The 14,139-nt window shown below is 35.9% G+C and overlaps 1 protein-coding gene across 1 annotated transcript; it reads right to left on the bottom strand.

The window, feature by feature from the left end:
• Positions 1 to 969: 969 nt before the first annotated feature.
• On the bottom strand, positions 970 to 1,828 carry LOC107061755 (uncharacterized mitochondrial protein AtMg00810-like). The gene is made up of 2 exons (XM_015311559.1): positions 1,679 to 1,828; positions 970 to 1,356 (listed from the first exon to the last, which is right to left on the bottom strand). The coding sequence occupies exons 1-2, from the start codon at positions 1,826 to 1,828 to the stop codon at positions 970 to 972; spliced, it is 537 nt and encodes a 178-aa protein (XP_015167045.1).
• Positions 1,829 to 14,139: the final 12,311 nt, after the last annotated feature.

Consider the following 14,139-nt stretch of genomic DNA (forward strand, 5'->3'; position numbering starts at 1 on the left):
TTATCATTAAAAGTTTTTTCGTTAAAATTTAATGGCTGAATTCACAATCGGATCGTTAAGAATCCTTTAGAGACGACTAAAATTACGATCGTTAATTTTTTTTTATCGACAAAATTTTCCTTCGCTAATTTCTAGTTAAGTATTTAGCAATCCCAACATTAAAGATCCAATCAGTCGATATACAATCAAATGTTAACTGATCTTATCAAATATATTAAGTCATTCACATATAATATATTAAAAAATTATGTAAAATTGTACGTAAATCACAAGTAGTTCATATGGAAGCTACTAGAAGAAGAAGAAGAAGAAGAAGAGAGATTCCATTATTGAGCTTGAAAAGTCTAAAAATACAATGAAGAAGAGCATGTATTTATAGCTGCTTTTGTAACTAATTACTGTAAGAGCTAGTTACACAAACTTTAACAACAAAGACTATTCTGCCCTTAATGCTCTTAACCACCGTTTAGCTCCTTACTTAATCAACTAGATAATCTGCTAATATGATAAAGTATCATTACTCCCCTTCAAGCTAGGAGGGGTAAAGATGTTCAACCCACCTAGCTTGGATAACAAATACTCATGTTGACTTCTGGACAACCCTTTTGTTAAGACATCTGCTGGTTGTTCTTATGTTTGTATATAGTTCACTTTGATTGATCCCTGTTGTATCCTTTCTCTTAAAAATGACAATCTATTTCTATGTGTTTTGTCCTCTCATGGTAGACTGGATTTGCAGCAATTTGTATGGCTATTTTACTATCACTATATACTTGTATTGGCAACTGCACTTCAGCTCCTACTTCCTTTTCCAAGTAACCATACTAGTTCAGACACAGTAGAGGCAAGACTCTTATACTCAACTTCAGCTGAACTCTTGGGGACTGTGGTCTGTTTCTTTGCTTTCCAAGACACCAAAGAATTACCTATCTTGACAATGTAGCCTGTTATAGATCTTCTGGTGAATGGTCAAAAGGCCCAGTCTGCATCACAAAATGCAGTAACTACTTCATCTGAAGAACTAGTCAATAGTACACCATGTCCAGGTTGCCTCTTAAGATATCTAACTACCCTTAATGCAACATCCATGTGTGACTTCTTTGGTTGCTGCAAGAATTGACTTAGAGTTTGAGTACTGAATGATATGTCTGGTCTTGTCATGTTCATATACAATAATTTCCCAATCAGTTTTTGATATGTTGTCTGATCTACCAACTGATCTTTAGGAGTCTTCTTGTTTTTCATTTGCTCATTATATTGCTTTGATGTTAGTTTGACATTAACATCAATAGGAGTTCCTGTAGGTTTGGCTGCTGACATTCCTACTTCATCTATAAGTTCCAAAGTGTATTTTCTCTGATGCATAAGTATACCTTCTGCTGATCTAGTGAACTCAATACCTAGGAAGTATTTTAGCTCCCCTTATATCCTTCATCTTAAAATCCTTTTGCAATGCCTGTTTTGTCTCCTCTATCAACTTAAGACTGCTACCAGTGATCAACATATCATCTACATATACAAACATAATTACTATTCCAACCGATGATTTGTTAATAAACAAGGAGTAGTCATATTGACTATGTCTGAACTTGAGATTAACAAGAGATTCGGTCAACTTTTGATTCTACTGTCTTATAGCTTGTTTAAGCCTATACAAAGACTTTGTCAGTCTGCATACCTTCTCCCCTTGACTGACAAAACCTTGAGGAAGTTGCATATAGATTTCATCCTCCAGATCACCCTGCAGAAAAGCATTAAAAATATCCATATGATGGATATGCCACTGCCTTGAGGCTGCAAAAGACACTATGGACCTTACAGTCACCATTTTAACATCTGGTGAGAAAGTCTCCTTATAATCAATACCCTCTTGTTGACTATACTACCCTTTAGCAACCAACTTTGCTTTGAATCTTTATAATTCACGTGTAGCCTTATACTTAATTTTGTATGCCCATCTGCATCCTATAGTGTAACGACCCAAACCGTCGTTATTTAGGGAAAATAAAAAATTAGGGAATTCTAGACCACTGTCCCGTCAAGGCGGGACAGATGCCGCTAGGGCGGCAGTGCCACAGCGGGGAAAGTAGTTGCCAGGGCGGGATAAGCGAGGCAGAATGTAAATAACGCAAATTTTTATTCCTTATTTCTTCCTAAATACCTTAATTAGTCGTAAAACACCCTAGAAACCCCCAAAAAGCTACTCCAAGCTTGGGAAAAATGGAGAGAGATATTTCTAGCATAAGGATGTCGATGGATTGCGGATTTCCGGTCAAGATCACCGTCATGAGTCCCAGAAACAAAAATCGAAGACCAAAACTCTATGCCCACTGCGTAGTATGATGATAATCAATGGTAGGATTCATGCGTAAGCCTTCGTGCACCGAACAAAAGATGATTAAATCGTAGGAAGAAGCCTTAGATGATGAACTAGGGCTGGGTATGGTCTAGTTAATGTTTATATTATATACGTCGATGAATAGTTGTAGGTGATTGTTGTGATTCTATGATTTGGTGATGTATGTTTGTTTTTGCTTCATTATGATACATGTTTGTATACGAATGTTGCATTATTGATCACATTAATAGTAAATGAGGATATATAAATGATGAATTCCATGAATCATGAGTTGATCGTATGATTATGAGAGTGTACTTTGTGATTGTGATTGTGGCTTGTTGAATGAATCGGGTGTTGCGTTCTGACATACTAATTTAGATCGGTTGCCACGTTTCAGCATAATTATAGGATCGATTGCCATGTTCCGGCATAAAACATTGGATCGGGTGTCACGTTCCGATATGCTAACAGTTTGGGTTTGGGATCCATGAGAGAACCAATGACTTGACATATTGTATACTTGAAACGGTGAAGTTGTATGTAGTTCTTAATGGTACTAACATTGCATTGATCCGGAAGGTTAAATGATTTTGCTGACCTATATATGTTGGTTCGATTATGTTGATTTAACCCGATATGTATCTCGTAGTTGAATGAAATGAGAAGGGCCAAGGGAACAAGAATTGTTAAGGTTTGTGAGACAAGGGATATTTGTATGTTGCAAGGGTGAGAAGTGGAGGTAGTATGCATGTTGTAAATTCTTAATTGAATTTCACCTTGGGGAAAGGGGTTCGTAGTTAGTAGTTAGAAGGCTTGATATAATGTACCATGTGGCAAGGACTGGGAAAGATAAAAGAGAAAGTAAGGGTATGTCGTGGGTAGTTAGTCGAGATGCTTGTAGTTATATCTGTGGACTTTTCTATGCGTTAGAATGGTTAGGCTATGATCAAAAACCTAGTAAGTAGGTTGAATGGGAAGGTGGTTACTAGTGTATTTCTAAAGTATTCAAAGGTGGGTAAGGGTGGAGAAGCGAGTGGTTTATTGTATGTTCTTGCTAGTTGATTTCTTATTTTATGCGGTGGGAGTCGGGTTGACTGATGATGCCTACCAGTACGTGTGTTTGTACTGATACTACTCTTGCTATGTCTTTTTGGCATAGTCTGGATGCAGGTTGGTGATGTTTCATTAGATGAAGACGAAGAATTCTCCAGCAGCTTCTACTTTTCCTTCAGCATGGTGGGAGCTGTGTATTTTATTTATTATGTCCCGTTTGTACTCTTAGTAGCTCTTGCACATATTTAGACTAGAATCTTGGTGGTGTTAGTTACTTTATAATTTTTAACTCAAAATTGTTTAAAAGTTTTACTTATAAAAACTCTATGATTTCATTTATCTCCGTTTTTCGTTAATTTTCCACATGTTTTAATTATTAGGATATGAGGATTCTCCTACTTAGGTGTTAGAGCGGGTGCCTGCACGGTCCGGTGGGTTGGGTCGTGACAAATTGGTATCAGAGACCAAGTTACCGGTCTCCCAATACAATAGTAAAATGTGGAATAGACTCCTAAGGATTGGTGTGTTGACATCCACACCTAATCTTCAGGAAGCTATAAAGCATTCTAGAAAGTTGTCTCATCCTTTTTCTCCTTTCGTGCGAGTGTCATTTGTGGTATGAGTTGAGTCCAATTGGTATCTCCCGATTCCAATTAGTATCTCAACGAAGTAGACTAGACGTCGTGGTGATGACTCAAGGGACACAAGCAAAGTTAATTGAAACTGAGAAGGTTCCAATTGGTATCTGGCCTTAGGGGTTGTATAAGGCATAGATGATCCGTAATGGTCATCTATGGAACGAACTAACTAACAAGGTGAAATTGTTGTGATGTGTAGTTTGTAACTATGAATGCGTGCTTCTTCTCGTTTGAAATAATCGTGTGAATTCCTGGGTGTATCCTGGGAATGAGTGTGTTGTAGTACTGAAGTAATGTGAAGGGATTTGGGGAGCGTGTATTGTTGGGTTGACTCGGGGTAGACATCGACTATCTAGCTAAGGGAAGTACTCTAATAATGCATGTGTTATAGCTGGAAACCGTTGGGGATGTAGAAAAGAAAAAACCCTAGAAAATTGTTGACAGGGGTTCTGTTTCCGTTATGGCCGCTGGGGCGGGATTTTTCCCGCCAAGGCGAGGCCGCCAGAGCGGGACAGGGCGAGGCAGAATCTCAGCCCTGTCTCCCCTGTTTTTCCTAAGTTGCAAATTTAGACCCCGAATGGTATCCGAACTAACCCCTGCAAGTCAATCAATGATCAACAATAAAACAGTAAGTCATAACTTTAGTATTTAAGTATCGGTTGTGTCAGGCAGCAAAAAGAAGCATCTACGTGCTTACAAATCATAAGGAAAGACGAAAAGGTAAAGGGAAGTCTTGTTCTAAATTACAAGCCCAAGGAGGGCGAAAAGCCAAATCAAGAACCCTCGGACTGGGAGGTGTCAACATCGGAGCATAGATCCTCCGGAGGTACCAGACCGATCGCTGCCTCATTTATAAAAGTAAAATGCTTAAAATCCCCCTTCTCGATTTGGGGAAGCTCCTGATTAGGGGTGACACAAGTGAATATGGTCCTCACGGCCTTCCATATCCAAACCATTAGACGATCCCTCTCCAGACCCTTCCTTCTCTCCTGGCGCAGCTCGCGATGGAGTATGTCGACCTCTAGGGCAGTGCTGGGTGGAACTAGAGTGAAGTCAGCAACAACACTCCCCAATCTCTTTCGGACGGCCGCCAGATTCTCCTCGACTTATGCACTTGAGAATGGGGACTCGTCGTCCGAATCCACGACCGTCTTACTGCTGTTAGACTTGCCCGTTCTCCTCATCTTGCTCTTGGAAGTAGAACATGACCTAACCAAAAGGGGGTGAAGGGGGGATCCATAGGAAGTACCTCATCGGCGTTAAAAAGTGGAACCCCCGCCCGTTTGCACAGCGCGGTGATGAGTCTCGATAGGAAGAAAGCCTTTTTGTTGCCGCGGTAGAACATCTTCCACTCCGAAATGATCTGCGCCCCCACATTTAGCTTTATACCCTGTATGGCGCACGCCACCACCAAAGCCCGAGGAAAGGTCACGTCGGTACGGTTGCCCGACGTGCGGATCCTTCTAGTGACCAAGTGTAGCCACCTCTTAGCATCAAGTGACCAATCTGTGCTAGTAATACCCTCTGCAGTAGCCCACTAGACCTGATCCGGGCGCGTAGGCTCAATCAGAGTGTCTCTCAACCAACCTAGATCCATCTTCCTCAGCTTAGCCTCGTACTCCGCATTCGAGGCCTCGGGCACCTCTAGCGCCTCATTGATGGATGTGGCATTAAGGGGAATGTCAACTCCCCGGATATAGATAAGGGATGAGGATCGTCCCATCGTACAGTGGGAAGGATAGCGTAGAACTCTCTCACCCAAGTGGAACGTGCATCCGGGGGAGCCCAATCAGTGGAGTCCATTCGAACTCCATCAGGCGAGCATAAAAGGCAGGCGCTTTCTCCTCCAGCTTGAGTTAAACGAAACCTCTCTCACAGAAGAACCTTGTATTTCTATTGTCGTGATGCCTCTCTAGACCTGCGGCATCGGGAACCGAACGAAAGATAAGTTTTCCTCATTTAGACCAGCCATTTAGAGAGACTGCATGTACGTAAATCACAAGTAGTTCATGGAAGCTACTAGAAGAAGAAGAAGAAGAAGAGGAGGAGAGATTCCATTATTGAGCTTGAAAAGTCTAAAAAATACAATGAAGAAGATCATGTATTTATAGCTGCTTCTGTAACTAATTACCGTAAGAGTTAGTTACAACAAACTTTAACAACAAATACTATTCTGCCCTTGATGCTCTTAACCACCTTTTAACTCCTTACTTAATCAACTAGCTAATCTGCTAATTTGATAAAGTCTCATTAAAAATAATCAATTTCTATATAAACTTGATAGTTAATTATAAAATGAAATAAAGTATCCTAATTCGTTAGTTCCTAACTCTATTGAAGATTGCGCACATGTGAACTTCAAGCAACTCCCTATCAACAAATGTATAATGGTCATGAACTTTCCATTAGCTACACAACCACTCTAACTTCGAATTGCTCTATTTTAGCAGCAATGGTAAATAAAGGAAGATAAATAAAAAGTCCAAAAGTTCAAAAGATCTCAAGGCATCTCATTTCATAAGCCAATGTTTATTGGTTTGATTGCTTGCGTTGTTAGGTAATGTAAATAGCTCATAGAGAAAAAATAAAATACAAATTATTTATTTATTGATATTGACTTAGTCTTATTATTTAAAGGTTGAACTCTTACGTAACTTCCTAGAGTTGGCATCAATTTTCATTTAGATATTTTAACCCTGCTGTGTCATTTTGACATTTTTTCACAATATTTTGTTGACCCTATGCGCGTGTTGACCAAACATGTCCACGTGGATTAAATGACCAATTATGTTATGCCAACTCATTTTGAAGTCTTATTATTATACACACAAAAATAACCAGATCCCTATCTTATTTATTTATTTATTACCAATCCAACAACCAGGGCTCTCACCTTATGTTGTGATGGAGCATTTGACATAGATCCCTATCTTATTTATTAATAAGTAAAATATTATGAGATGGGAAGGAACAAGAAACCTCCATAGCAAACAAACAAACAAACAAAAAACATATTCTTAAATCTATAAACGAAATTACGCAAATCACATGTAAATTTACTCCACAAATCTGCTAAGCATTCCGAAGCAGAGTACTCACTATAAAACTTTTAAACCAGAAAAGAGATGTACAGAGCAAGAAAAAAAATTAACAGCCTTGGCAAGAATAGGCAGCAACTTTTACAAATAGATCACCTACTTACAGAGTGTTTTTGATAGTTTTATGCCCCAAATAGGCATTTGAATTATATCAAGAGAATATAAACCAAATCATACTTGGGTAGATTAATAACGGCAAAAAATTATAACCTATTGTATCCTTGTAACTCATTTAGCAAGAATACCCGCAACATATAAGTGTTGAGGAGTTATATATGTAAATCAATGCTACATGTTCCGGTGGTGGATCTCAGTAGCATAGAAGTTGAAGATCATGTAAGAAGATTGCTGAAGAAATAAGGAAAACATCTGAAAAATGAGGTTTTTTCCAATTGATAAATCATGGAGTTCCTTCAAGTGTTTTGGAAGGAATGATCGATGGGACTCGTAAATTTCATGAACAAGATATTGAAGTGAAGTAAGTGCTATTCATGTGATTCAAGAAACAAACAAGTCAGGAATGATAGCAATTTTCATTTGTACAAAACAAAAGGAAGAACTATATAATGGAAGGATGCAATATACATGTTTGAGCTAGTTTTCAACATAGAAGTTAAGAAATAGAATCAATTTCATATACTTTCAAGCATCCTTATTGAAGTTCTCTCGCGCAACAACGCAATCTGAAAACAACAACTTATGCAAGTCTAAAAAAAATGCAGCGGGAAGAGCTATTTAAATATATAATCACTATATTTCAATTCTAAATAAGTGATGTGACACATAAATATCAGTGCATGGATCAAATAAATGAGAAGATTCTAATTCTCAAGGCTTTCTATTTGACTCTTGAGTCTCTTAGATCCATAAATTCAGTTCTTTTTTGTTAATCCATGGAATGATCGTAATCGGTCATTTGAACATGTCGAAATCTAAAGGGAACCTAAAAAACTTTAGCCACCTCTTTCCTAGAATCAGAGGCGAACCCAGGATTTGAAGATAGGGGGGCACTACTAAGAGTGACTTAAGGGTAAGGCTAGGAGTGGCACAAGGATAACGTTAGCAAAGCCTACTTAGGCCTCCAAAAGTTTGGGGCCCCAATAAATTTCAATAGTGAATTTATTATTTTATTTCACTTAAACCAATATTGAACATTATAATTTAAAAAATAAAAAAATAAAAGAAGAACAATCTACTTTTTATCAAGAATATTATAGAAATTTGAATAAAAAACTCAAATATTCATATTAATAAATAAAGTTTACATCAACGTCCAACGTGATGTATTGCAAACAAATGTCTAACTTTTTATTCACTACAAAATTGACATACAATTAAATGCGAAATATTATGGCCAAAGTATAAGTTGATCAAATGCCAATAATTTAGTACTAATATAACAAAAATAGATTATCCGTTCAACTTATTTATATCACTAGAGCATCATTACAAAGCGGCTCAACTAATATTTTGGAGTAATAAATGAATGATTTTTAGCAACATTAACGAGAAATACCTGGACTTTGCAGTGGTATTAGCTAGATCTCTGGCTCAATCTGCAGGAAAGGGTAAAAATCTTGGTAATGGAGCTTAAAGATCGGATGAAAAGCATGATGCAACGAGACATGTAGGGAATCGAATCTTACTTGGTTTGTTCGAGCTGAGGTGAAGTGAATTCAATGGGATATGCTTCCATGTCATTCGTGAGATGATTATAGTGCCTCGTGTGGAAACATCCCGACCACAACTTGTTGCAGCCTTTGACGACTCGAGGACACTCACCAGCAGATTCGATTTTGACAATCACTATAGCAGAAAGCTGGAGCTTGAAGTTGGAGTTGGGATTTTAGGATGCTTTCTTATTTTGATTTTGTATTTTCATTTTCTTGTCTTGGCAGATTGGGAACTGTTGAGCTGTCTTTATGAGGCCTTGTATCGTTTTTAAGTCAATAAAGGGCACTAATGCCCAATTTCAATTTTAAAAAAAGAAGATCATCCGTTCATATTTGACACCGACGCATTTTCATATTCTGAAAACGATTGTTACTTATATTTACAAAAATATCCTTCTCGATGTAACAAACTAAACAATCATTTAAAAAATTCATCGCTAATACTACTACGCAGTTCGTTCTTGATATACTTCATGGATGTGAATACTCTCTCTACCGTTGCAGTAGCGACAAATAAAATCAAGGTCAACTTCACAAGTGAGTACACACGAGAATAAGTCTCTATGAGATTTTCATTAACCAGTGCTTCTGCCAAATCACCAATTTCTTTCAAATCAGAAAATCTAGGATCACCACGTCGCATATGTATTATGAAAGTATCAAGTTGGTGACTTAGATTTCAAAGCTTTGGTTCGCCAAACTCATCTGGATAATGTTTGGCCAATATCATTATTTTTCCTTATCAAAATTAGCAAAAGCATTGACCGGATTCAAGCTTGTCATACCAAGAAGCAAGTTACCACTCACAACATCAAATCGACTATTAAGCTCTTGCAGTTGTAAGTCAATAATAACATAAAAGATCTCAACACGTAAGTGATGTGTATAAATAACACTACAAGACTTACGCTTTGACTTTCTAGGAATATAAATTCATCCATTTTAGGTACCAAAATTTCATGTTTATCACACAATAAAGAAACTTCATTCATCAAAGATTCCCACCCGTCAGCTCTCAACAATTGCAGTCTATTTTTAGTAATGTCAAGAAATATCATGGCATTAACAATATCTTGCTCCTTTCTCTGCAATGCTGCACTCAACTCATTTGACATCACCAATATTTTTAACATCAAATGAAGCAAGAAAACAAATTCAAATTCATTGATCATATTCAAGAAAGCTCATGCTTGCAATATATCATTGGGGCTGGAACTTCCACATTTAATTGCATCAAGCACATGAACTATAGATGAAAATAAAATAACAAAGTTATCCAATGTTTTAAAATGATATCCCCAACGAGTGTCACCTGGTCTTTGAATCCCTCGTTCTTGATTCACACCTTTTCCACTTTGAACCTCACCGCTTTCTAGTAGTTGTTCCAATCTCTCTACTTGATGGTCCCGAAGTTGATCTCTATGCTTAGATGATGATCCAACCACATTCAACACGTTAGCAATAATAGCAAAGAAGTTGTCCATAAGTAAAAAAAATTGGCAACAGCTACAAGTGTCAATTGTAATTGGTGAGTAAAACAATGAATGCAATATACAGATGGAGTTTCCTGCAAAATCAAAGCTTTAAGACCATTCATTTTTCCCTGCATGTTGCTAGCCCCATCATAACCTTGTCCACGTATTTTAGATGTACTCAAAGAGTGTCTCAAAAGCAAAGAACATATTGTTTCCTTCAATGATTGTGCAGATGTGTCACCAACACGGACAATAGTAATACTCGCTTATTCACTTTGCCTTTTTTTATTAACATACCTCAAAGCAAGGGCCATTTGTTCATTGTGTGATATGCCTTTAGATTCATCAACTAATATTTCAAAAAAATCTCCATCCAAGTCATCAATTATAGCTTTCGCGATTTCTTGTGCACAAGAATTCACAATATCCTTTTGAATTTTTGGAGAAGTCATCATAGCATTTTTTGGAGCATGTTTTAAAATAACATTAATCATATCCGGAAGAATTTTTCTAAGCCAATCCAAAAGACCTAAAAAAATACCTTTATTTTTTGAAGAATCACTTTCATCATGACACCTCGAAAAGACAATCCAAATTCCAAGAGGAACCTTGCCATATTAGTAGAAGCCTCTAAACGAATTCGATGCTCACTTCTTGTTTTCTCAAATTGCTTGTTAAAAGCAACTTGAATGGATTGAGATTGATTCTAAAAATCTAGCATCTTGTTGAAACACCTATTGTGGACACTATTTACTTCACCAACATGTAAATTGAATCGTTCAAAACTATGATTCCAAGTCTTAAAACCAGTTTTCGTAAAATAATCACCTACATTTCCCTTTACATGGTCATTTTTAAATAAATAGCAACATAAGCAAAACACAACATCTTTCTTCATAATATACTCCAACCATCTAAAATATGAACCCTTAAACCATGTCTTACAAAATCGACGCATTTTCGTTTCGAATGTAGTTTGAGGATATTCATTATCATTAATACCTGGTTGACAAGGCCCTTGTTGAATATAGTGTCTTCTCACTTCATCTCGTATTCTAGGGCTATATTTATCAATGGATATTCTTTCTCCAGGATCCAATTTAAGTGACTGCAAATCAAACTCATCTATAAAACGTGAAGACTTTTCTCTAAAACTAGCACTTGGTTGAGAAGAATTATTTTTCGTCAAAAATCTATCCATCTCAAATCACAAGAATCAACAACAAATTATTGCAAAAAAAATATGCTTATAAAGAAGAACTTACCAATTAACGCAGAGATAATAGGAGTAGGACTTCAATTATGCAGTGAAGAATACTTGTAAGTTGTAGATTTTCTAGCAGTCATATATTTTGTTTAGACTTGTGCTAGGGAAAATTAGTCTTATATTTTGTTTAGAATTGTGTTAGGGCTTTATTTGTTTTTAAATTCAATTAAGAAAGGAATGAGACCGGATGACAAAAAAAAGGGTGGTTAAGAAATAGGGTGGGGCCAGATGAGGTGGCAAAAACGAATTTTAATAAAAGCAATTTTTTAAAAGTTTTTTTAAAGAGAAAATGCTGAATTTAAAGTTAAAAAAATGTTGCCTTCGCCGGGAATCGATCTCACGCGATCGTGCAGTGAGTTGGCGCGTTCGACCAGTGCACCCATAATAACTTTTGGTCGTTAGGATGCACAATTAAATATATTTACTTTTATCAACTGTCTATACATATATATACGATTTTTTTAAAAAGTTACCGGATGCACGTGAGGGTACACGTGGGTCCGCCCCTACCTAAAACCTGTTCAAGTCCTACTATTACCAATAATACTACAACACTCCAAACATTTTTCTTTTCTTTTTTTAATAGGCAATAGAAGAACAACATCTACATGAATTAGCAAACAAACTAAAGATAGAAGTTTTTTTTATGGAGATCAAACAAATTCAAGAGAACAATTAAAAACAAATTACGAATTGCTTACCTAAAATTGAAACAAATCGAAGAATAGACAAAGTTAGAACCAACAATTTGACAAGCCACAAGATGAACTAAAGTTTTTGAGAGCTGGTGGAACCTAATGTTTATTTAAAGCGTGAGTAGAAATTTCCAGAGAAAGATATTTTTGTACTTGTATTTGATCTTTCTCCAGAGAAGAAGAAACAATCTGATTTTTCTGAAATGATCACTTCAAAATTTACTATTTTGCCCTTAATAAAAGTCATATTTTCAGAAGTGCTCTTGGTCGTCTCATTCATGGCTTTTCAATATAGTAGATAGAAGTAGAAAAATAAGGAAAAAAATAAGGGAAAATTATCAAATAGTCAAAATTCCTAACATAATTAATAAAAACATCCACACTTTAAAATAATTATTAAAAATGTCATTATGTCATTATTTTAGCAAATATAATGTATCATAATATAATTATGATTATTTTACTATCCTAATATAATTATTTTCCCAAAAAAAAAACCCCAAAATCAGGTCCACATTTATGACTCCACTACCCGATTAAAAGTAAAAAAAAGAGACCCCACAACCCTATTTCCTCTCTCTATGTTTTTACCCCCAAATCTCTCCATTCTCTCTCTTCCGTTTCCACCATTGTTATCTCCTACAAAATTTCTTACAAATTAATCCACTTTTAAAGCAATTTCATGAGACATTCGGTATATTCTTGAAAGATTTTAGCCCGATTATATAGGTAAATACAATCTCATCAAGTATCTTTTGAGATTTTGTTTTTTTTTTCTTTTCTGAATACAATCTTTTGAAATATTTTATCCCGATTATACAGGTAAATACATAAAGTATTTGTGTTTTTATCTACATTATATATCCTGGATTAGTGTTGAAGAAAATTGTATTCTACTAGATCCATTATGTATCCCAAATTAGTAGTATCCAAAAGAAGAATTATATTAGCTCCATTATGTAGTTGTTTAATATATGTGTCATGTTTATATATCTTTTTCCAGATTGTATTATTGTTTTGTGTATTAGTATGTTTTTAGATTGTATTCATTTTGTCCTTCTTGAGATTGTATTATTGTTTTATGTATTAGTATGTTCTTAGCTTGTATTCTTGTTTTGTGTATTAGTATGTTATTAAATTGTATATTTTTCCAGATTGTATTCATGTTTTGTGTATTAGTATGTTATTAAATTGTATTCTTTTTGTCCTTTTCCAGATTGTATTCTTGTGTTTGTGCATTAGTATGTTCTTAGATTGTATTCTTTTTGTCTTTTTTCATATCGTAGTCTTGTTTTGTTTATTAGTATGTTCTTAAATTGTATTCTTTTTGTGTCTATTAGTATGTCACATATTGTAACACCCCAGAAAATTAAGGATTTGATAAGAGGAGAAATCAAGTCAAGTGTTGATAATTTCTTAAGGAGTTGTTTAGTAGGAGTCCATGGAGTTGTTAGAATACTAAGCTTGAATGTGGTGTTGTTAAATATTTGGTGGTTCTTGATATGAGCCCAATGTGGTGGTAAAGAGTAATAGTTTGGGATGAGATTTCCTATAGAGAGGTATATAATCCGAACATAAGGATTTGGGTTAAGCTTGAATATAGTAAGAGAATACCTTAGACTCAAACCTTAGTAAGAGTAAACCATTTCATACCCAGTCCAGTCGTCATTCGAGGACGAATGATCCCAAGGGGGAGATATTATAACACCCCAGAAAATTTTTGAGCTAAGACTTGAACCATCTTTCGTTGTGAGTAGGATTATACCGAGGAATTAAAATTTCTTAAGTGTTAAGTTCACTAGATGTAGCACCTTGAGTTCGAAAAAGAACTAAATTGGAAATAGCAAAATCTGAAATTTTGCAAGTTATGCTTAAGTAAGAGTTTTAGTCGACTTCAAA

The sequence above is a fragment of the Solanum tuberosum genome, unplaced genomic scaffold (assembly GCF_000226075.1).
Source record: "Solanum tuberosum cultivar DM 1-3 516 R44 unplaced genomic scaffold, SolTub_3.0 scf00165, whole genome shotgun sequence".
Lineage (NCBI taxonomy): Eukaryota > Viridiplantae > Streptophyta > Magnoliopsida > Solanales > Solanaceae > Solanum > Solanum tuberosum.

Coding starts and splice junctions, on each gene's coding strand:
- LOC107061755 (XM_015311559.1), bottom strand. CDS start 1,828: ATGGTGACTGTAAGGTCCATAGTGTCTTTTGCAGCCTCAAGGCAGTGG. Junction 1,357..1,678: donor TTGTCAGTCAAGGGGAGAAG/GTATGCAGACTG, acceptor CTTATGCATCAG/AGAAAATACACTTTGGAACT.